This window comes from Galeopterus variegatus, unplaced genomic scaffold (assembly GCF_000696425.1).
Source record: "Galeopterus variegatus unplaced genomic scaffold, G_variegatus-3.0.2 Scaffold3, whole genome shotgun sequence".
Taxonomy (NCBI): Eukaryota; Metazoa; Chordata; class Mammalia; order Dermoptera; family Cynocephalidae; genus Galeopterus; species Galeopterus variegatus.
In genome coordinates this window covers 1,928,775-1,952,195 of record NW_007726114.1, presented here as the reverse complement: position 1 = coordinate 1,952,195, position 23,421 = coordinate 1,928,775, and the positions used below count along the sequence as shown (strand labels likewise).

The 23,421-nt window shown below is 55.1% G+C and overlaps 3 protein-coding genes across 3 annotated transcripts in view; 1 reads left to right on the top strand and 2 right to left on the bottom strand.

The window, feature by feature from the left end:
* MYH7B (myosin, heavy chain 7B, cardiac muscle, beta) overlaps positions 1-23,421 on the top strand; it is a 45,220-nt gene that overhangs the window by 13,536 nt on the left and 8,263 nt on the right. Inside the window, exons 20-28 of the mRNA XM_008571808.1 lie at positions 596-719; positions 827-963; positions 1,611-1,866; positions 3,033-3,275; positions 3,951-4,127; positions 4,219-4,364; positions 4,684-4,774; positions 4,850-5,239; positions 6,363-6,489. Coding sequence (XP_008570030.1) covers positions 596-719; positions 827-963; positions 1,611-1,866; positions 3,033-3,275; positions 3,951-4,127; positions 4,219-4,364; positions 4,684-4,774; positions 4,850-5,239; positions 6,363-6,489 — 1,691 coding nt within the window. The remainder of the gene's footprint in view (positions 1-595; positions 720-826; positions 964-1,610; positions 1,867-3,032; positions 3,276-3,950; positions 4,128-4,218; positions 4,365-4,683; positions 4,775-4,849; positions 5,240-6,362; positions 6,490-23,421) is intronic.
* LOC103589646 (short transient receptor potential channel 4-associated protein-like) lies at positions 9,510-22,883 on the bottom strand. Its single transcript, XM_008571717.1, has 11 exons — positions 22,725-22,883; positions 19,680-19,738; positions 17,380-17,481; positions 16,109-16,192; positions 14,955-15,045; positions 13,784-13,924; positions 13,073-13,181; positions 11,845-11,957; positions 10,769-10,975; positions 10,177-10,555; positions 9,510-10,021 (listed from the first exon to the last, which is right to left on the bottom strand). Exons 1-10 carry the CDS (start codon positions 22,881-22,883, stop codon positions 10,418-10,420), a joined length of 1,203 nt encoding a protein of 400 aa, XP_008569939.1. The 3' UTR covers positions 9,510-10,021; positions 10,177-10,417.
* TRPC4AP (transient receptor potential cation channel, subfamily C, member 4 associated protein) overlaps positions 9,510-23,421 on the bottom strand; it is a 94,182-nt gene continuing 80,270 nt past the window's right edge. Inside the window, exon 20 of the transcript XR_550426.1 lies at positions 9,510-10,021. The gene's annotated coding sequence lies outside the window, so the exon portion shown is untranslated. The remainder of the gene's footprint in view (positions 10,022-23,421) is intronic.

Genomic DNA, 23,421 nt, shown 5'->3' with positions numbered 1-23,421 from the left:
ACAGGTGACTACTTTAGAAGTCCGTGTACTGGGAACCCTTGCTTTTTTATTTGGCAGCTCGCTGGTATGGGGATCTAAACTCTGGACCTTGGTGTTATCAGCACCATGCTCTAACCGAAGGAGCTAACTGGCCAGCCCCCCTTGCTTTTTGATTAGAATTCTCTCCCAAATGTTCCTTCAGTTGTGATAAAGTACAGCATGTCACCTTTATATTTTTTGCCTTTAAAAAAAAAAGTAGTGCATGTCTTTTGTAAAAACTATAGCCTCTAAAAATGTAGTGAATGCATTTAAACGGACCCTGAGGGGTATTTTTGTTTGTTTGTTTGTTTGTTTTTTACAAGGATGACCGGTGAGGGGATCTTAACCCTTGACTTGGTGTTGTCAGCACCACACTCGCCCAAGTGAGCCACGGGCTGGCCCTCACCCTGAGGTTTTTGAGCAGAATATGCCAATCCCCCAATGTCATGATGCCTCCCTGCCACCTTACTCAGTGTGTGCCCTCTAGAACCTTGGCTGAAGTCTCTGAGAGGCCCAGGAATGACGTCCCGGACACTCCCACTGGCCTCCTCCTCACCAGCCCTTCCCTGCTCCCTAGGTACCGTATCCTGAACCCTAGCGCCATCCCGGACGACACCTTTATGGATAGCAGGAAGGCCACAGAGAAGCTGCTGGGCTCACTGGACTTTGACCACACCCAATACCAGTTTGGCTACACCAAGGTCAGGGTACACAGGAATTGGGGCTGATCCTGGGTTTAGGTGGTCACACTGGCAGGGGTCATGCTGGCTGTTGGGGGTTATACCTGACTGCCCCCCTCTGCCCCTAGGTGTTCTTCAAGGCTGGCCTTCTAGGTGTCCTGGAGGAGCTCCGTGACCAGCGTCTGGCCAAGGTGTTGACGCTGCTGCAGGCGCGGAGCCGGGGCCGCCTCATGCGCTTTGAGTACCAGCGCCTGCTGGGAGGCAGGTGGGTAAGGGGGGCAGGGGTGGAGGTGCAGCCACTGTCCCACAGCTCACAGAACCACCAGCCTCTCCAAGCTGTGTCATGCTGCCCTGTGGTCAGATTGTCCCTATGGTCGCTTGGGGCAATGTTCTGTTCTGAGCCCCCAACCTCCATTTCCTCACCTCGAAAACTGGGGTGAGGGCCCCTGCCTCTCTACTCCATGCCATCCCAGAATGTGGCCAAAGTGATAATGATGGCGCCCAGTGATTTCCAAGTCTCTTAAGTTCCAGGCCCTGGGCGAGATACTTTATTTGTATTATTTTAGCTAATGTGCAGACAATCATAAGAGGGAGGTGCTGTTATTATATCTGTTCAGCAGAGGGGATACCTGAGGCAGAGAGAGCCAGTGACAGCTGGCAAGTGCCTACTGGGATGTGAGCCCAGGCAGTCTGGCCCCAGAGCCCAGTGTCTTAACCACCCTGGTGGCTCCAGACACTTGCAGAGGCTGTAGGATATTCAAGATGCATGAGTGCCACCCTGGGTCTCTCTCCCAACCTCACCTGCAAAGCAGAGGCTACTGGGAAGACAACATGCCTCCTGTGCTTAGTGGGATGTGGCCCGAGTGGGTGCTCAGGAACATCAGGGCTTCACACCCGGCTTCCCCTCCCCAGGGATGCCCTATTCACCATCCAGTGGAACATTCGTGCTTTCAACGCTGTCAAGAACTGGTCGTGGATGAAGCTGTTTTTCAAGATGAAGCCGCTGCTGCGCTCAGCGCAGGCTGAGGAGGAGCTGGCGGCTCTGCGGGCAGAACTGCGGGGACTACGGGGGGCGCTGGCCACTGCTGAGGCCAAGCGCCAGGAGCTAGAGGAGACGCATGTCAGTGTCACCCAGGAGAAGAATGACCTGGCCCTACAGCTGCAGGCAGTGAGTGGCGGGGGGGGGGGGGGGGGGGGGGGGGGGGGGGGGGGGGGGGGGGGGGGGGGGGGGGGGGGGGGGGGGGGGGGGGGGGGGGGGGGGGGGGGGGGGGGGGGGGGGGGGGGGGGGGGGGGGGGGGGGGGGGGGGGGGGGGGGGGGGGGGGGGGGGGGGGGGGGGGGGGGGGGGGGGGGGGGGGGGGGGGGGGGGGGGGGGGGGGGGGGGGGGGGGGGGGGGGGGGGGGGGGGGGGGGGGGGGGTTGGGGTTCCTCTTGGTAACCTGGTGCCCCTGGCACCACAACTATCCCAAACTGCCCCGAGGAAACACCACAACCAGTCCCACAGCAGGGTGGCCCTGGTGTGCTCTGGGCACCTAGGCCTTACCTGGATCTTCCTTCCTACTCCAGAGGCACCACCAGACGAGGTCTTCCACGTCCCAGCTTCTCCACCCACAGGCCTCAATCTGTCTACATGTCCTAACGCTCTCACCCCCATGTCACCCTGGCTTCCTCCCTTCATCGCTGCCCCTGAAACAGACCCATGCTCCCTTCTCTGGTTAAGGGCCACGGGAACCCAGGTGGCAGGTAACAGGGTCATAATCAGAGGGCAGGGATCATGGGTCCGGGATCTCCCCAGGTTCCCAGAGCAAATTTTCTTTCCTTCAGCACATGCTTTTGAGTGTCAGCTGCATGCCAGCCCTGCATGGGTGCTGGAGATACACTGGTGGGAAGACAGAGATGGTCCTGTGGCCACAAAAGTCATCCGCTAGTGCAGAGGCAGCCGTGTAGCCAGGCAGGGAGGAAGCAAAGAGAACACCTGAGCCCCTCCACAGCCGTGCAGGGCCCTGCACACCCACAGCTGCCCACCTGCCCTCAGAGGGCCTCAGCCCAGCGGGGAGCAGGCAGGGGGCCTCACTCCGGGTTACCCCAGCCTGACTCGTTTCCCTCTTGATGCTCTGTGTGTTCCTCTCCCCAAACCATTGTCTCCCTCCACATCTGAGCCCCTTCGGGGCCAAGAGCAGAACAAGGCAGTCCTTGGTCCTCAGAGCCCAGCCGAGCAAGTGCATCAAGCCCTTGGGTGGACAAATAAAGTTTCTTCTCTGGGACCTGGCCTGGTGTCCCTCAGCTGGTTTGCCTGGCCCTGCCTTGACTTGGCCCCACTTTCTGTGTCCCCTCCAGGAGCAGGACAACCTGGCAGATGCCGAGGAACGCTGCCACTTGCTGATCAAATCCAAGGTGCAGCTTGAGGCGAAGGTGAAGGAGCTGAACGAGCGGCTGGAGGACGAGGAGGAGGCAAGTGCTGACCTGGCTGCCCGCCGGCGCAAGCTGGAGGATGAGTGCACAGAGCTCAAGAAGGACATCGATGACCTGGAGCTGACGCTGGCCAAGGCCGAGAAGGAGAAGCAAGCCACTGAGAACAAGGTGTGGGCCCGGCCAGCTGTGGGGAAGGACCCGAGCCAGGGGGCCGGCTTAGGCGCCAGGTGGCTGCAGGTCACTGCCTCTTGTGGGCCTCAATTTCCTCATCTGTCAAATGGGGTTATCAGGGTGAGTGAGGATTCTGTGTGTAACTGGCCTTTGCTGAGCACACACTACAAGGCCTCGCACACAGTAGGTGCACAGCCAATGCTAGCGACTATCATCCTCCTCCTGGACTGCAAGCCCCTTAGGGCAGGAACCCCACATCCCTGGCTCTGCATCTGCCTGGTGCCTTCATATGCCTTCTACCCTTGAGCCCTCGTGATGGCCCTTGTGGTTCGCGGCCTGGGAAGTACTGACTCCATGAGCCAGAGGGAAGCTTGGTGGGGTGGTAAGCTGCTTGTCCAGGCTCTCAAAGGTGCTCGCTGAGGTAGCCAGGGTCTATCCATCTCTCATTCCGGGCCGGCGCTGTGCTAGTGCCCCGTGAGCTCTGGCTCCCTAACCCCTCAGTACAACTCCAGGACAGTGTCAGTTCTTAGTTATGAGGCAGTGGAGGCTCAGAGTGGAGGGGCTGGCCCAAGTCCCATAGCTGGAAGGGGCAGTTGCTCTGACCTGGCGTGGTGGCTGCTCAGACTGGAGTGTGGGGAGGGAGGTCCCCATGGTGACCCTGCCCCGGCACAGGTGAAGAATCTGACGGAGGAGATGGCCGTGCTGGACGAGTCGGTGGCCCGGCTGACCAAGGAGAAGAAGGCATTGCAGGAGGCCCACCAGCAGGCCCTCGGTGACCTGCAGGCAGAGGAGGACCGCGTGAGTGCGCTGGCCAAGGCCAAGCTCCGGCTGGAGCAGCAGGTGGAAGACGTGAGTCAGGGCCAGCCCAAGGGCCATGTGGCAGGGCGGGGGCACCGGCTGGCATGGGCTGTGGCTGAGCCCTGCCTGTCCTGCCCCGCAGCTGGAGTGCTCCCTGGAGCAGGAGAAGAAGCTGCGCATGGACACGGAACGGGCCAAGCGCAAGCTCGAGGGCGACCTGAAGTTGACACAGGAGTCAGTGGCAGATGCTGCCCAGGACAAGCAGCAGCTGGAGGAGAAGCTCAAGAAGTAGGTGGTGGGGGAGGGCAGCTGACCCGACCTCCCGGCCGGCAGGGCCTTCTGGGCCTGCATGGTGTCCTCATTCCCTTCTGGAGTCTAGTCAGTCCTGCGTTTCTGCAGACGTTAAGTGTCGAGGATTGAGAGATGGGAGTCACTAGGGTACGTGGGGGTGTCCTGCCCTCCCTCGACCAAGGGCCCAGCAGGTCCAGAGCAGCGGGTACACAGGGGTGAGGTCACTTAGGGCCTGGGAGGGGGTGTTTCCTGGGGCCCCTGGCAGGTGGATGGAAGGTGGGGCCTGGCTGGCTCATGCCCACCCTGTGGCTCCCAGGAAGGATTCCGAGCTGAGTCAGCTGAACTTGCGGGTGGAAGATGAGCAGCTCCTGGGGGCCCAGCTGCAGAAGAAGATCAAGGAGCTGCAGGTGCGTGGGGGACCAGGGCAGGTGAAGCTGGGGTCAGAGGTCCACCAAGGTACAGTTTCTGCCCACCCATGCCAGGCTCGGGCGGAGGAGCTGGAAGAGGAACTAGAGGCGGAGCGGGCAGCCCGGGCCCGTGTTGAAAAGCAGCGGGCAGAGGCGGCCCGGGAGCTGGAGGAGCTGAGTGAGCGGCTGGAGGAGGCAGGTGGCGCGTCGGCCGGGCAGCGCGAGGGCTGCCGCAAGCGTGAGGCTGAGCTGGGGCAGCTGCGGCGGGAGCTGGAGGAGGCGGCACTGCGGCATGAGGCCACGGTGGCGGCCCTGCGGCGCAAGCAGGTGGACACTGCTGCTGAGCTGGGGGAGCAGGTGGACAGCCTGCAGCGGGTGCGACAGAAGCTGGAAAAGGAAAAGAGCGAGCTACGCATGGAGGTGGACGATCTGGGAGCCAACGTGGAGACTCTGGCCCGCAGCAAGGTGTCTGCCTCCTTCCCAACCCCTACCTCTGATCCCTGACCCCAGCATCCAGTCCTGAGTCCTCCCTTTGAGCCTATCCATACCCATCCTGACTCTAAACCAATCCTGCCCCCAGCAGTAGGCCCCACCCATTGACTCCTGGCCATTGCATGCCAATACTGACCCCACACCAGCCTTGATCCTGTACCTGATCCTGATCCCTGACCCATTAACCTGACATCCAACCCACATCTCCCCATCTTCCCTCAAACCAATCCTGCCCCCAGCAGTAGGCCCCACCCATTGACTCCTGGCCATTGCATGCCAATACTGACCCCACACCAGCCTTGATCCTATACCTGATCCTGATCCCTGACCCATTAACCTGACATCCAACCCACATCTCCCCATCTTCCCTGGCCAGTCCTGACCTCAAGTCCTGACTCCTAAATCCTATTCCCTGGCTCCAGATCATCTTTGACCCAGCATCCAATTCCAACGTCAGACCCTTGACATAACATAGTTGTGAACCCCGCCCTTGACTCCTGAACTCTGACCTAATACCTGTCCTGACTCTGTTTCTGTTCTGAACCCCAGCACCCAACCTTTACCCCTGACCTTTGTACCACCTAATCGTGGCAGCTGATCTCTGACCTCTGTCCCCAGCTGACTCCAGATCTAGCATCTTTTATTTTTTTATTTACTTTTTAAAGATGACCGGCAAGGGGATCTTAACCCTTGACTTGGTGTTGTCAGCACCACGCTCTCCCAAGTGAGCTAACCGGCCATCCCTATATAGGGATCCAAATCCATGGCCTTGGTGTTATCAGCACCACACTCTCCCAAGTGAGCCACGGGCCAACCCTCAGATCTAGCATCCTAACCTTCACCTTGACTCAGTGGCCTTGGGACTGGTTACCTCAGAGGGCCTTGGGACCCTCTCACCTTTTGACATCCACTGGTTAAGCCAGGAGCCTAGCAGTAGAATGCCTGGCCCTGAACTTAAGGCTCTCATCACCCTTTGATTCCTGGGCCCATATCTAGCTTTCTAGTTCCTGATCCCAGGTCCCAGTCTCTGCCTGGCAGCCCCAGATCCTGCCCTCTGATGCACAAACTTGTCCCAACCCCTGACCCTGGATCCCAGGCCAGTGCAGAGAAGCTATGCCGGGCCTATGAGGATCAACTAAGTGAGGCCAAGATCAAGGTGGAGGAGCTACAGCGGCAGCTGGCGGACGCAAGCACCCAGCGGGGGCGGCTGCAGACTGAGAGCGGTGAGGCCAGGGGTTCAGTTGGGACATGCCAGGCGGGGCCTGGGTGCTGTCCCTCGCCTGCCTGACCTACCCTCTCCTTTGCCTGCAGGAGAGCTGAGCCGCCTCCTAGAGGAGAAGGAGTCTCTGATCAGTCAGCTGAGCCGTGGGAAGGCTTGTTAGTGAGTGAGTGAGTGAGTGAGTGAGTGGGTGAGTGAGTGAGTGAGTGAGTGAGTGAATGATGCTCCCCTGGCCTCCCACTTCCCTGAACACATGCCCACAGCCCCCATCCACATACTGCCTACTCCACATGCCCAGGGGGCCCTGGAACTGGAGGAGACCAAGACTCTGCGGATCCAGCTGGAGCTATCCCAGATCAAGGCTGAAGTGGACCGGAAGCTGGCAGAGAAAGATGAGGAGTGCGCTAACCTGAGGTATGTCCATCCCTCCTCCTGGGGCTAGGAGCTTCTCCCGTGCCCGCCTCTTGAGAGCAGGAAAAAGGGAGGGAAGCTGCATGTGCCGCCCCACTGTGTGCACAGGCTGCCTCCCCCACATGACTCTATCGGGTCAAGTGGTCCCATTCTGGAGGTGAGCCTCAGAGAAGCTAAGGGACTTGCCCAAGGTCACACAGTGGGGTAGAGCCAGAGTCCATCCCTGCCTGTCTCTGAGCCTTGCTCTTGTCCCTGTTGCTCTGATAGGCAACAGGCTGTCACAAAAGGCTTTAAACCAGGGAGGGACAACTCACTTGTTACCGAAATGGGCTCCTGTCCCCACCAATCCTTGAGTGTTTGTAACGGCAGGTGTGATGCCTGCACCCACCTGCGTCTCCCATGTGCTAAGGCGCCCCTTCCATCTCACCCTGCCATAGGCGCAACCACCAGCGGGCAGTGGAGTCCCTGCAGGCCTCCCTGGACGCAGAGACCCGGGCCCGCAATGAGGCACTGCGGCTCAAGAAGAAGATGGAAGGCGACCTCAATGACCTGGAGCTACAGCTGGGCCATGCCGCCCGCCAGGCCATGGAGGCACAGGCAGCCATGCGGCTGCTGCAGGCCCAACTCAAGGAGGAGCAGGCAGGGCGGGACGAAGAGCAGCGGCTGGCTGCCGAGCTCCGTGAGCAGGCACAGGCCCTGGAGCGCCGGGCTGCGCTGCTGGCTGCCGAGCTGGAGGAGCTGCGGGCCGCCCTGGAACAGGGCGAGCGCAGCCGGCGGCTGGCAGAACAGGAGCTGTTGGAGGCCACCGAGCGCCTCAACCTCCTGCACTCGCAGGTGGGGACGGAGAGTGGGGCCCACGGGGATGGGTGGGGTGGAGGCCCACTGGCCAGCTCTGAGACTCTGCTTCCCACTAGAACACGGGCCTTCTGAACCAGAAAAAGAAGCTTGAGGCGGATTTGGCCCAGCTGAGCGGGGAGGTGGAGGAGGCTGCCCAAGAGAGGCGGGAGGCCGAGGAGAAGGCCAAAAAGGCCATCACAGACGTGAGGCTGGGCCAGGGCTGTGGGGGGCCTGGGGCAGAGCCCAGAGGGACTTCCTCTGGGGCTGGCCACCTTCTGACCATGCCATCTCCTCTGCAGGCAGCCATGATGGCCGAGGAGCTGAAGAAGGAGCAGGACACGAGTGCACACCTGGAACGGATGAAAAAGACCCTGGAGCAGACGGTGCGGGAGCTGCAGGCACGGCTGGAGGAGGCAGAACAGGCCGCCCTCCGAGGCGGGAAGAAGCAGGTGCAGAAGCTGGAGGCCAAGGTGTGTGCGGCCCCTCCAGTCCTTTCCCCAGGCAGGGTGGGCAGTCTGAGGGCACACTAGGCCATCAGGCCCGTCCCCTGGCTGCCCGCAGGTGCGGGAGCTGGAGGCTGAGCTGGACGCAGAGCAGAAGAAGCATGCTGAGGCCCTCAAAGGGGTGCGCAAACATGAGCGCCGGGTCAAGGAGCTTGCGTACCAGGTGGGTGACAGGGTCTACCCTGGGGGCAGCCCTGGAGCTGGCTCCATCCACGCAAGTCCTAAGTCCCCTGTGCCTGCCCAGGCCGAGGAGGACAGGAAGAACCTGGCTCGTATGCAGGACCTAGTGGACAAGCTGCAGAGCAAGGTCAAGAGCTACAAGCGCCAGTTCGAGGAGGCGGTGAGTGCGCTGAGGACTGGGCACCTGGGGCCTACTACTGGCCAGCATGCCTGGGCTGGCCCAACTGGCCAGGTGAAGCATCAGCAGCAGGCTCCCTAAGGGGTGGCAGCTCCATCCTCCCAGCTCAGTGACCCACTGCCCATGGGGAGAAAGGTTTCTCACAGCTCCAGGAAAAGGCTAGACCTAGCTGTCTCTCGGAGTGCGCCCATGTGCTTTCCCCTCGCCAGGGCTGGAGATGGCCTCTGATGGGCTGGGTTGGCTCGCAGGCGCCTTTCAAAGGAGTCTTAACTTCCTAATACCTGCCGCAGCTGCTGGTGAGGAGGGAGAACAGTAGTAGCAACAGAGCTGAGGACCAGAAGCCAGCTCCCTTCTGGGGATGGGGCAGGGACCAGAATGACCATCTCAGTTACCAAGGCCCTGTATGTGCCTCTAGGAGCAGCAGGCTAACACCAACCTGGCCAAATATCGCAAAGCCCAGCACGAGTTGGACGATGCAGAGGAGCGGGCAGACATGGCAGAAACCCAGGCCAACAAGCTACGGGCACGGACCCGGGATGCCCTAGGCTCCAAGGTGAGGGGTGGCATGGGGCACCGCCCTCTGCACGGGGCAGAGGAGGTGGTGCAGCTCACTTGGCCATCCCTCTTCCCTCAGCACAAGGAGTGACAGCCTGAGCCCCTGGCCTCTGAAGAAGGACATATGCTGTTTGTCTATCATTCACCTCCAGCTACCCAACCCGGATGTGTCATCTTTTCACCCCCATCTGCAGCCCCTCATCCTCCCCAAGACCCTGAATAAATGCCGCATCTGTAGCTCCAGCTGGTTTCCTTCTCCTACTTTGAAATTCGAGGGGGAGGTGAATTTCAATTTCACACAGGCCCACGGATAAAAGTCAGGTTCACAACAGTCATTTAAAATAAAGTTCTTTACTAGTCTCCATTTAATTGGTTTATTTGTTGTTAATAAATTGGCAACACAAGGAGGGGCTGAGAGTGAGCTCCCAGCCAGGCTCCTGTGTCTGGGCTCAGGCAGGAGATGCTGCCTAGGGCAGGCACAGCCACCCTGTGCCCCAAGGGATGGAGGGAAAAGGCCCCCCACTTCTGGGGTAACCCCTTGGGAAGAACACAGCGGCCAATGAGCAAACAGAACCAGAGGAGCTAAAGGAAAACAAGGGAGGGAGGAACAGATGGGCAGGCTTGCGGGAAGGCAGCATTCTCTCTCTGGTAGCCCCACCTCTGCCCAGGGCTCAGAAGCCTTTGCCTGGGTCCAAAGGCCAGGGACAGGGGAGGCTCAGCTCACAGACGGGGGGGCGCCCATATCTTCCTCCCCACCCCAGGACTGACAGACAAGAGACTGGGCAGGAGCTCAGACAGAGCTATTTTTAGGAGTCTCCCTAACTCTGGGTGGGCCAGGGCCCTGAAGGGTGGGTGGGCATGGTGTCCCTGTCCTCATCATGGGGATCAAGAGGGAACTGAGTCTCCCTAACCCCAGGACTGACAGACAAGAGACTGGGCAGGAGCTCAGACAGAGCTATTTTTAGGAGTCTCCCTAACTCTGGGTGGGCCAGGGCCCTGAAGCGTGGGTGGGCATGGTGTCCCTGTCCTCATCATGGGGATCAAGAGGGAACTGAGTCTCCCTAATGAACTGGGGCCCTCAGGCCCAGGGGCCAAGAGCTTCTAGGACTCTCCCTCCCACCAAGCCTGTACCTTTAGACCTGGGGCAGGCAGAGAGCAGCAGGGAGGTGGGAGTGAGGGGGTGGGAACAGGACAGGGTGTGTGGCACGTGTACCCATGCTCACCCACACTGGCCCCAGCCCAGCAGCCTCCTGAGGCCTGGCCCAGGGTCACTCCTCAGTGAAATCCCTGTCTATGTCCATGTAGGGCTCCTCGATGTAGCTGACAAGGGCAGAGGGTGACTGGCGGTCCGGGTTCAACAGGATGGACACTGTCTCCTTCCAGTATGAGAAGCTGATGCAGGAGCTCTGGGCAAAGAGAAAGGGGCTGGGGGTGCCTGGAAGACCCAGGTCAAGCCTGGCACCCCGTGGAGAGGGCCTTGGTAAGGGGACAAAGAGCTGCCCGCCACGTTGCCCAGGAGGGGACCATGCACCCCGGATGCCCTTCTGAGGGGCCCTGGGTCTGTGTGCCTGCTGACTACCCACCACCTGTTCCACCTATTCTGGGGGTGGGGCACTCACATTCTCCAGGCAGGTGCTGTCCTTGTCCTTGTGCAGGTAATGCTGCTGCCAGAAGCGCAGCAGGTTGTGGAAGTTGTTGAGCAGGAAGCCAGGATACTTCTTGCTATGCTCCATCCGCTGCAGCAGCCGCAGGTACAAGGGCAGCCGCTCTTTCCGTCGGGCCAGCATCAGGATCACCAGACTAGTGTTGAGGCAGCTGACATTCTCCTGCAAGGCCCCGGGCCAGCCATGGTTAGGTGTGTGCCTGTAGCCCCAGTGGCTTCTGGTGAACCTGGGCAGCCAACAGGCAGCAAGGAGGGTTGTCCTAGGCCCTGCATGGTTCCAGCAAAGTCCAGAGGCCACCCACTGAGCTGGCCCAACACAGCCCTGAGACAAGACTGGGGGGAAGGAGGAAAGCCAGCACCACCAGCATCCTGCCTGAGAACCCTACTGTTCCTCACGTCCACCCACCACCATCCCCACCCTGACAGCAATGACATCTGTCCTTATCCAGATCTCAGCTCAGGCATTGCTGCTTTTGGAAGATTTGATACCCAGACAGGGTTGGGTACACATGTTAGGTGCAGTAATCTCACTTTAAAACTTTCCCTCAGCACTAGACAGTGAGCCTCGGGAGGAAGAGTCTCTGTCTTGTCTGCTGTGCATCCCCTGGCCAGGGCCTAGCCTCAACAAACATTTGTTAGATGGCAGAGCAAAAGAATCACCTCTGAGAGGCACTAGTATTACCCACACCTCAGGAAAGAGGCGTGTGAAGCTCAGAGAAGGGAAGCTGCACAGCTGCTCAGTGAGGGGGCTGGGAGGCAATCTCAGGTCTAATTCCAATGGCTGGCACAGCAGGAGGGGCGGGGGACGTCGGACGCTGGGGAAAGGCAGGGAAGGACTGGAGTGGAGTTAGAAGAACACAGTGCCGATCTTGACTGTGACCTGGCTCAGTCTGTGACCTTAGAAGAGCTGGGGCTCAGGAGATGCACTTCTAGAGCGAGGGAGGGAGATGGAGACAGACGCTGGTGGCTCCAGGATGAGGGCAATCATGTCCAGTCTACCTTCCCCCACTGCCCGTCTGCTAAGCCTCTCACCTGGGTCAGCGTCTGTACGTGGATGATGTTGATGAGGCGGAAGAGAAAGGACATCTGCGTGGGCACCTGGGATATGTAGGCAAGCAGGCGACACTCGGACAGGACCTCAGCAACTGTGGAGGGAGGCAGAGATGTGAGCAGCGAGCTCAGGCCCAGTGGCAGGTCCACCTAGGCCTCTAGAAGAGCTCACCTTGAATCCTGCCTCTGTGAAGCTGGGAGCTCCTCACCACCAAAACAACAACAGAAGCAGGCTGCAGCAGGAAGAAATGATCTCCCGCTGTGCTGCCCCCAGGCTACGCCTATGTTCTCCCCAGAGCCCCCCGGGAGCTCCCCACCTTGTCCTGCAGAACCACGCTCAGGGAGCAGCCTCCCCAGCCTGGCTCCAGACCCTTGCTCCTCCATATTACACACAGTAGAGTTTTCCTGGGCAGGAAGACAGATCAACAACACTAAATTAAGAAAACAATGAAAAGGTTCGAGTCGTTTTCCAAAGTGCCTAACACTCTCAAGAGTGTCAGGCCCTGTCGGGACGCACTGTGCAGAGGGTCTGCTTCTTCCACTCGTGCCTGCCTCCCACGATATTGGGAGGAGGGGGCCACAGCTCAATGTACTCAAATCTGTGTGGCCATTCCCCTGAAATAGACTCTTTGGGGCAGAAAAAGGAGACGAATGGCTAAATTACCAAATGACAAGGAAACTTCTTGCTACCAATGACAATGATTGTGACAAGGGACAAGTATGTTTTTTGGTGGTAGGTTGGAAGGTCACACCTTGTGAGAATCTGCTAGATGCCATAGCCCCTCTCCTAGGAAAAAAAGTCCAAGTGTACATATGCGCATCAAAGTGTGTAAGCAACTCCAGGTGAGCTCAGACGCCCCCGCCACGCCACAGGTCCTCCATGCCACCACTGCATGGGAGACTGAAAACAAAGCGCCCTATCTCATCCCAGGCAATCCCAGCCCAGAAGAGGAAGATGTTTTTTGTTTGTTTTTTGTATTTTGCTGGCAACAACGGTTTTCTTCCTTTACTAAAATGTCATACCTGCTTATTAAAGGAAGCATGAACAACAGAGAAAAGTCAAAGCAGCAAACGAAGCAAACCACCCAGAGAGCCACCACCTTGACATCAGCCACCCGGGTGTTTGCACATGTGGCTACTGCAGTGGTTCTGGTCTCCTTGCTGAGACTGCACTGTCACGCTGGACTGATCTGTCCTGGCTTTTTCCTACCTTTCATGTCCACCTGGTTTTCAAATCGGTCCAGCGAAAGAGTGACGCAGCGCACCAGCATGTTGGAGTCCACCAGGGAGCTGTTGATCTGCTTCAGGAACACCTGGAACTGGAGTAGAGCCGGAGCTGACGGGAGGCAGCAAGATGCTGCCCAGAGACAACCGTGGCCCAGGGTGGGCAATCACTGCAAGGGGTGCTGGCCTCTTCCACCCCAGCCCACTGCTTCACAGACAGGAAGACAGAGGTCAGACAAGCTGAGTGACCTGCCCTCAGCACCCAGCTACTAAGCAGCACAACCAGGAGCTCAGCCCAGCTCCTCTGCCACTCTGTCCAGTGGTTTTCCACTGCAGGGGGCTGGATTCCTCTAATGTTTACTTCAGCTAGTCTGAGCTGAGCTTCTGTCACATCCGCCCCTGTGAGCCTAACACACAAGGCCCAGTCCCTCCCTCCTAGGGCTCCCACCACGCCACCCACCACACAACAGTTTCACATCCCACCTGTTCCCACCCTCACTCCCTGCCCACAAGCAGCTGAGGTATTCCCAGTATCCCCAGGGTCTGGCACAGCACTAACGAATGTTTGCTAAAGACTGGCCACTGACTCCCCAGCATTCTCCAATTTTAAACCCACACCTGAAGACTGGCAGAACAGGGCTCTAAGATAACTTCTAGACAGTCCAGCAAACTTCACGGAGGCCTGGGTTAACCATACCTTTGCATCAGTGTTGATGTACTTATTGAATCTCTTGAAGGCATCAACATTGAACTTCATCAGCTCCCCCAGGAGGTCAAAGTAACTCTGGAGCACATCCCTTGACTTGCACTCGCTGTCCACAATGCAGTACAGGATGTGCTGGGGATGAGGAGGGCACAGGGTGAAGGTGTGAATGGGGCTGCCCCCACCTCTCTCTCCCCGGGGCCTGGCATGGAGCTCAGGCCCCACATCTGCTTTAAGCAAGCATCCAGGTCGATGGAACTTGCAGGCCTGTCTAGACTCTTAGCTGAGGATGCTGGTGGTGCCAAGGCCAGGTCCAGGTCCAACATGCCTCACCAGGAGAGGGGAACGGGTGGGCTATGTAGCACAATCTCTCACTTGCCCAGGGCTCATAGCTGAAGCCTCTAACCTGCTCTGTAGTCACCAAATGGCCAGAGCACTCAGCTCTCAGGCAAGGGGTACCATCTCCGGACCCAAGATCAGCCACTGTCCACACACAGAGGCCATTCAAGTAAATGAAGGACAGAGCTTGAGGGCACAGGACATGTTTTGACCCCATGGTTTGTCTTTGTGTTTATAAATGAAATTGTTTAAAGTTAAAACCCAAATCAATGAATTTTTATCAAGAACATAAAGCCAATTTAACTCCTTGATAAAGTTTTCTACAAGTTAAACTGTTTCCAACATTTTCCATTTTCATTTTCTTGAAGTTACATTGATTTGGATCAATTCTTTCCCATACGGACTTTACAACAATTTATGGGTCAGTTTCTCATCCATATCAATTTTTTCTAAAACCAATTATAACTTCAACTATTTTGCTCCCTCTCCTTTGTAAATTTTGCTCTTTCTGAAGGTCATTATTCAGTAAAGGAAAATTAACTTTTAGTCAGTATCAAAATATCCTCGGGGTCAAAAGGCCTTGCTGGACAACTCTAGACTCTTACCCTTCTGCACGGCCACCCCCTAAATCCCTCAATCACTTCTTGAACACCCATGGGAAATCCAGAGCTAGAAACCAGGGCAAACACTAGAACAATCTGCAGTGGCGTTTAAAAATGAGATTTCGTCTGCTCCTGATGAACTATTTAGGGCTCAGGACAGGAAAGCAATGTGTGGGGCCGCGGGGAGAATGGACACCCGACACCCTGGCTCCTCCAGGCCATACCTCCAGAAGGCCTCGCTTCAGCAGGAACATCTGGTCTGCATAGGAGGTGGTCCCTCGGAGGAAACTCTCCACAGCCCGGGCTTGCCAAAACCTGCGACCCAAATGTTGACCCCTGGCCCAGGTGGCTAAAGCTGCCCTCTTCCGGCCCATGTTCAGTTCCCAAGGGGTTGGGAGATGTTTGCTGCCTTTTCATGTATTCAACAGATATTTACTGAACATCTACCAGGCAATGGGCCTCACTCTAGCCCTTGGGGACACAGCACTAAGCAAAAGAATCCCCATCCTCCTGGAGGTAACAGCTCAATGGGGAATAGTCTTCTATCTAGGTCTGTCTGGAAGGGATTGTGTTACAGGGAAGATGGCATCTGGGACCAAAGCACTGGCTCTAGTGGGTCCCAGGTGAAAATACACTCTAGGCTTTGTCCTTTTAGAAGAAAGGAGGACATGGAATTAAGGGGCCAGGAATGTGTGAGGGAAGCTGATAGACATGTGTGGACAGGCCACTGAGCTCCATGTGATGGGCTGGTCTAGAGGAGAGGTGGCTGATGGTGACTGGCCCAGTGAGTACAGTGGGGCTCCATGATGGGGAGTCTGGACAAGGCAAGCTGAGGTGACAAGGGACCATTTGGGCACAAAGCCAACAGACAGCTCACACCCAGCCCTGATGGAATTCTTCATGTCCACTCCTTCAGTCACCCCTTGAGCATCCATGATGAGACTAAGGGACTCTGAGAAGGCCTCCCTGTCCACACCCACCCCCACCAGTCCCCAACAGGGGCAGGAGCTTTCCTTTGCTCCTGCAGCTCCTGGGCCAGATCCTGCATTGGAACAGGTTTCTCTTCATGCCTGTTTCCTACAACCCCAAGGAACTCCATGTGGGTAGGGCCTGGTACCCTGCTTCTCTTCCACCCATCTAGCACCAGCACAGAACAGGTGCCTGGTGAGCACTCGGGCTGTTCTTGGAACATACTGCAGGCATGCAGCAGCAGCAGCAGCAGCTCACACATCCCTGCCAAGTCAAGCCAGGGCGAGACGGTAGTCAAACCGCTCCTCCCCAGCAGTAACCGCCCTCCAGGGTGGGCGCAGGTAACTCAAGGAGAAACGCTTGGCTCCCGCACCCCTCAGAAGTGCCAGGTACCTGTCCTCAGACCCACCTGAAAGATGACTCAGCTGGTTCCTTCTTCATGACCTGCAGTAGACGAGTTAATAAGCCCCTCTTCCCATCACACACCAAACTCCTGAAATAAAAGACAGGGACATTGCTGGCCAATCTGGGAGGCTGACAGGGGCCTTAGGGCTGGGTCATTCTGCTGGCTTAGGTGGGTGAAAAACCACAGGGACATTTCCAAGTCTGCAGGATGCCCTCCTGCTCCACCTGGGACCAGGGCCCCCAGAGACTCCTGCAGTCACAGAAGTGAACAGCCAAGTGCACCCTCGCTGCATCTCAGGCCAGCTTTCCTGCCCCAAACCCAATAGCAAGAGGACAGAGGCACATCGAGAGTCAGACAGGGCTCAGAACTGCTGGAGGAAGGGCTGTTTACAGCAAAAATGAAACAGGCCATGACAGAATCTGCCAGATGGGGCAAGGTCTGGGCCAACAGGGTGGGGTCCACAGTACTCCCCGCCTGAGGTTCCTTTCCAGCTGGGCCTCGGACAAGTACCCATGCCTCCAGGCCTCAGCTTCCTGGTGTATGAAATAAAGGCAGCAGATGAGGAAGTGACTCAGGCGCCATCATGAGGGAAAAAAGATGGCCAAGCAGGCAGTGTCTGGGCCCTTAAACTCCATCTTCAAATAGAGCAGCTCTACTTTTATCCATTACACACATTAGGGCAGGACTGTGTACAATTCCATTTGAACAAAGAGTTCTGCTGCCTTAAAAAAAAGGATGGGAAATTATGGCTCCTGCTGCTTGGTAAAGTCTGCCCTATTCTGAATCCTGCGAGCCTGTCACCTCATCACCCTGCCTCAGAAGATGAGGAAATATAAGACAGGCAATGGGACTCAACTCTCGGCAGAGGATGAGAGGCCGAAAGGCCTGCTTTTGTCTGCTCTGCTTGGCTGCAGCTGCCCCAGGCAAGAAAAGAGCACATCAGCAAAGGCGCCATATGCACATGACAAGGGGAGGGCTGCAGAACACAGATGCCTCTGCAAGGTAATGTCTCCAAGCCTCTGCTCCCTCATCTGTAAAGTGGAGGTGATGATGGCACTTCCCTCCTAGGGCTGCTGTGAAGCTCACATGAGAAAATGAAGGTGACGTGCATCCACTGCCTGGCACACAGGAGCTCTCAGGACGTCACAGCTACGTATGAGCAAGAAAGGACACACGTGCACACCTGTGTGTGCCCATCTGTGAGCCCTGGGGCATGCAGGCAGCCAGGGTGGGTTGTGGCCAAAGCAGCAACCCCCCCCTCCCCCCCAGTTCACCTGTCAGTGTTGAGGACAGCTTCCACCTCGGGGATGTTGGCCTTGAGGGAGATGGCACTGAGTTCGTTCAGCTCCTGGTTGTTGAGTAGCAGGTACTTGTTCCTGAAACAAATGGATCGCATGGGGTGAAGGGCAGGAACTAGGCTGACAACTCAGCACTGGACTAGTGCAGGGAGCCTCCTGCCCATCTCCTGTGGAAAGAGAGAGAATGGAAGGATCCACCAGATGCCTTTCCCCAGGACCCCTCAGCCCCGAGCAGCCTTCTGAAGGAGGGCACCTGGGTGCTCAGGCTGTGGCCCACCCCTGCCTGCCACACTCACTAACGAGGCCCCTTCCCTTGGCACCTCCAGCCTTTCTTTTGCCTGCTAAACATTTCTGCTTGATTTCTCAAAGGCACCTGACCTCAACATGTCCAGTCACAGTTGTCGTTCTACTCCTTCCACCTGGCCCTACTGCAGCATTCCACCGGCCACAGTCAGTCACAGTAAAAATTTCTGCTTGATTTCTCAAAGGCACCTGACCTCAACATGTCCAGTCACACTTGTCGTTCTACTCCTTCCACCTGGCCCTACTGCAGCATTCCACCGGCCACAGTCAGTCACACAAGCAGAGGTGTGGTCAGCTGTGACCCCACCCCCTTCCCATCCAGGCCTGTCAGCACCCACGTCCTGTGCATGGCACCACCTTCCTAAATGGTCTCCCACAGGAATTGGGTCCTCACACAGCACCCAGAGTGACCTTCAGAAACAGTACTCTGTCATTCCTGTTTAAAACACTTCCACAGCTTCTTACTGCTTTAAGAATATATAAAATCCAGATCTGTGAACATGACCCACCAGACCCTGTGTGGTCTGGTGACTAATCACCTGTGCAGCCTTGCCCTGAGCCAAGCCCTCATCTCTCCCATCATCAGGCCACACTGGATTTCCTGAACACACTGCGCTCCCTCCCATAGGGGCTTCTGGCTAGAACACTCACCCTCTCAGACTGCCTTTTCACCCAACTGACTACCAGTGACCCTTCAGTGACAAGTTAATTCTGCAGGGAAGAGTGCTTGAGTGCCCTCTGGACAGGTCAAGACCCCTGTCAAACATCCTCTCACAGACCATGCTCCTTTCCCCCCAAATGCCATCTCCATTTGTCCCCACACACCCACTGGTGAAGTTCTCTGATGAATGTCCCATCTCCCTTCCCAGACTGTACCCTCCATGAGAGCACGGCCGTGGCTGTTTCATTCACCAGTGTATCCCCAGAGAAGTGCTCAGATTTGAGTCTGATGAAAGCTAGGGACCCATCTCCTCAGGGGAAAAAATTGTACTTCCATAAACTACTACTGCCTTCTTTCAGAAGGTTTCCATACTTTCTGGAGCTTCTATATGCCCTGCAGCCAGAGAACCTCTCAAAGAGGATGGTCAGGCATGATCAAGAGGGGAGTTGCAAAGTAGAGGCTTCTGAGGCCACATCTGTCCTCAGGCATTTTCTGTTAGCTTAACAATGTTTCAAAAGAATTTATTTATTTTTTTTGGCAGACCCTCAACCTTGGTGCTATCAGCACCATGCTCTAACCAAGTAAGCTAACTGGCCAGCCTATAAACCAGTATTGAAAAATCAGAACTTTTCACATAAATCTTAAATTCTGGCTTTCCTTGCCAGGAGGAAATCAGAAGCTGTGTAACAGTGGGCCCAGTTTCCCATACACCTGCAGCTGGCTGGAGCTGAGCAGTGGCGGCATATTGTTTCAGTTCGCCAAGGTCTTCACCACCCCCAGTGCCCCAAGGTCAAGGGTCAGCTGCTCTTCACCCCTCCCTGCACTCTTTTCCTTATAGCAATCATTTTCCTGTACATTCTCCATCACAGGCTGAAAAACAAAAAATGAGAGGGCAGAATGTAGTCTGAGAAAAATGGGAGAGATGCCTTGTGGAGGCAAAAAATGCCCCCTGTGTTCAATAAGCAAACACTCAGCCAGCTTTGCCTGTCTGAGGTTCCTGCCAGCCCCTGTGAACAGCCAAGCTGTCCACTCCTGGTTCAGAGGGACAGTCTTCTGAGAGGGGCACTGATGCCAGGTGTAAGAAGAGGCCAACAGCTTCCATGCTTACTTTTTAGGGTGGCTGTGAAGGCTAAGGGAAAGCTCAGCACAGGGCCGGCACAAAGGAAGGGCTGGAAATATGGCAGCTCTTATTACAGTGTCACACCAGCCCCCAGATCCTCCTCCTGAGCTGAGGTCAGTGACTGGACAAGGGAAGAGAGGCCTTTGGAAGACAGCCTGACAGCTCTTCTCATAGGGACGTGTTCACACTTACTCGTGGTGGTCGCTGAAACTCTGGAGAAGCCTCAAAAACTGTATCTTCAAGGTGATGTCCTAAAATACACATGTATCATCAAGGTTAAAATCACAGTCACAACGTTACAAAATAAAACAAAATAAATCAACTCTGTGAGAGTCTGGGCAAGTCACTTTGCTTCTTGTACAATAAAGACTTTTCTTTAGTTTGAAAACCATTTTTTGACTTCCACATCTAGCCAACAGCAGATTAAGTTTATGCGGAATCTTCCTGCTAAAAACATCCCAGCATATTGGATAAAAAATAACTAAAATTCTTTGAAATGTGAGGTTAAGTTCATAAGAAAGCAAGGGAAATCCATAAGAATGAGAAATGAAAGGATCGAATTCAGAACAGAGAGCTAGGAGCTGATGCTTGCAGCTGTGGAGAGGTGGAAACAAGACCTAGTCACACGGGCTTGGGTGTGAATGCTCTGCAGGGACCAGACAGAGCTTCAGGCCATGTAAAGCCTGGGGAGCATGTACACCTGATGAAAGGAGGGTTAGAAAGACCTGACATATCAGTGCAGGGAGCTGGCAAAGAAGTCTGGCTTTAGGGTCTGGACTCCCCACCCAAAACCCAGGCACACTGCCAGTACCTTGGGGCCCCGCCCAGGGGCCGGGGGCATCGAGCTGGGGACTGGACCCCCCCCCCACAATCAGGCACACTGCCAGTGCCTCGGAGCCCCGCCTGGGGGCCTGGGGCAGGGAGCCGGGGCCTGGAACCCAGGCACACCACCAATGCCAAGGAGTATGCCAAAAACATCACCTTCATGTGGATGGCCCACCACAGCCACCACAGTAACCATAGCTACTGCGAAAGTGGCTAGATGTCACAACCACCACGCAGATGGTCCGCCAGCCACTGGAGTGCATTGACACAAGGAGAGTCACCAGCAGAAACCAAATAAAAGAATAGGATCTCTCTCTCCACAAAGCCCATTCCAGAGTGACAGAAGAAGCATCTGCTCTGTGATAATATTTGGGGACCTGAACACACCTTTCAGCACTGGACAGATCATCTAGGCAACAAACCAACAGAGTAACCATTACTCTTTCAGAGGGAGAGAAGAAATCTACGGTTACCAGTGGTGGGAGGGGGGAGGGAGAGGGGTATAGGGAGAGATTGGACAAAGGGCATAAAGAATAAGTACAATTTGTAACATATACATACTAGTAATATTGATTTGATCAACGTATGTCAAAAACGAATCCCAAAAATATGTATAATCAATTATGATTCAATAAAAATAAATAAATAAGTAAATAATAAATAAGTAAAACTGGCACACCACAAAATAAAATAAATAAATAAATAAATAAACAAAAAAGAAGCCTGGCTCTGCCAGGGTGCTGCTGGCAGCTGGAGGGGAACCTTCCAGAAGTAGAAACCCTGGGCTCATACTACCAGAGTGGCAGGGCCAAGACACTAAATGTGGAAACTGACCTTGGGACGGTTATACCCCTTGAAGTACCTGGCAGACAAAGCAAAAGTACCCTGTAGAAATACTTCCAGGTGGGCTGGCCCATTATTTCAGTTGGTTAGAGCACAGTGTTATAACATCAAGGTCAAGGGTTTGGATCCCTGTATTGGCCAGCCACCAAAAAGAGAGAAAGAAATACTTCCATGGCCAATGCTACACAGGTACCCACAGGGGAAACAAGCCCCACTGAAGGAGGCCTCTCTGTAAAAGTTACAAAACAGGAGGCAACACTCCAACCTGAGTGTCTGAAGACCCAAACACAAGCATTAGTAACCCATAAGCAATTGAAAGAGAACCTAAGAAAGTATGTTAAGGGGCCGGCCCGGTGGCGCACTGCTATAGTGCGCTGCTTGGGAAGCGCGGTGGCGCTCCTGCCGAGGGTTCGGATCCCACATACAGACCGGCTGCTCACTGGCTGAGCGAGGGGCGGGAGCAACACCGAGGGTTGCGATCCCGTGGCCGGTCCCGGTCCGGTACGGGCGCGACACTGAGGGTTGCGATCCGTTGCCGGTCACGAAAAAAAAGACAAAAAGGAAAAAAAATAAAATAAAATAAAATAAAATAAAAAGAAAGAAAGTATGTTACAAATGACTAAAGAGAAACATTCAACAGAAGAAAGACAAGACATTAACATGATGAACAAAGACTAAGTAAGCAGTTTTTAAAAAAGAGCCAGACAGTATGTCTGGAAATGAAAAATACATTCACTTGAAGTTAAAAACTCAAATGGATGGACTGAAAGACAAATCTGACAAGGCTAAAGAGAAAAATGGTAAAGTGGAAGACAGGGCACTGAGGAATGTCTCCAGAACACAGTGCAGAGATTGGGGCCCTTGTCCCTGGCACTAGCCTACCCTCCTTTTTGCAAGAAAACAAGGGCTTAGGTAGTCAGCAACTCATTCAAGCTCTCCCAACAAGGTGAATGGCACACACGCCTTCTGAGTCCCACCTCAGTGCTCTCTCTAGAGTACTATAAGAGTCGCAAGACAGAGACAAGTCCTTGGTCCCCAAAACACAAAGCATCCCAAAGCCCTCCCCACCCCCACCTTTTTTTAATTGTTGACTGGCCAGTAGGGGATTCAAACCCTTGACTTTGGTGTTATAACACCATGCTGTAACCAACTGAGCTAACTGGCCTGCCCCCAAAGCCCTTTTTTGACGTAGACCATTGGTGGTGTGTGGTTCTAGGAGGCAAATCTCGTATCAGTGGATGTAAATTAAAATGTGATAGAACATGGAATAAGGAACAACTTGTTGCTAGGTAATGGACTGGATAGCCCTGGATAGCCCTATCCTAGAGGTGTACAAGGAGAAGCTGGCTGGAAGGCCCTAGGCAGGAACACTTTAAAAGGCATTTCTGCAGAGGTAGAGGGGCTGGCTCAGATCCTCGCCCAAGGTAGCTTTCCACTGGGAGGATTATAAAACATGACTCTTAGTTTCCGCTCTACTCCCAAAGAATGAGAGGTCAAAAGGTCAGCAGCAGTTGAAACAACTACTCCTAGCAAGTAATGCCCCATTTGTTCCCAGGGTCTCTTGCTTACCGGGCTACAGTCACAGTTCTGATTGTGACCGTGTAGGACAAGGGCAGATGCTGAATGTTTCCTCCAAATCAGCTTGTCGAACAAATTATTGAGTCCGGGAATCAACTTGAACTCAGCAATCATTCTGTGAACCTGGACGGGGAAGAAAGGGAAAAGCATTAAAACAAATGTGCTTCAAAGATCTAGCAAAGCTTGGTGCTCAGCACATACAATAACGATCCTCAAGATGAAGAAAGCAATAGTCAGTTTGGAGTACTGAGATTTAAAGAAAACATCCACACATATCCTACGCCCCACTACACACAAATATACGTTTAAACTTTGCTCATTAATGCTCACAATAATCCTACAAGCCATACCATTGTAGGTCCTATGTTAAGAGCACGAGTTTTGGATTTGGATAGTCCTGGGTTTGACTCGCATCTCCGCCGTGTGTGAACTTGGTAACCTTAAGCAAGTTCCTTAGCATTTGTTTCCTCATCATATTGTTAAAATGAAAATACCCCTCATGTTTCACACTAGGACAAATTTCAACTGGAGGCAAGATACAAAGATTAAAAAATGAAACTCTAAGGAGCCTAGAAAAATCTATATGAAGACTTTTTTAAAAAAAGATCTAGGGGCCGGCCCGGTGGCGCACTGGATAGTGCGCCGCTTGGGAAGCGCGGCGGCGCTCCCGTCCGAGGGTTCGGATCCC

Excerpts from the sequence above, each read along its gene's own strand:
- LOC103589646 (XM_008571717.1), bottom strand. The coding sequence starts at position 22,883 with ATGCTTTTCCCTTTCTTCCCCGTCCAGGTTCACAGAATGATTGCTGAG. Across the intron at positions 13,182-13,783 it reads ACATCAACACTGATGCAAAG|TTCCAGGTGTTCCTGAAGCA; the intron begins GTATGGTTAACC and ends GCTCTACTCCAG. Across the intron at positions 11,958-13,072 it reads AAACCAGGTGGACATGAAAG|TTGCTGAGGTCCTGTCCGAG; the intron begins GTAGGAAAAAGC and ends CTCCCTCCACAG.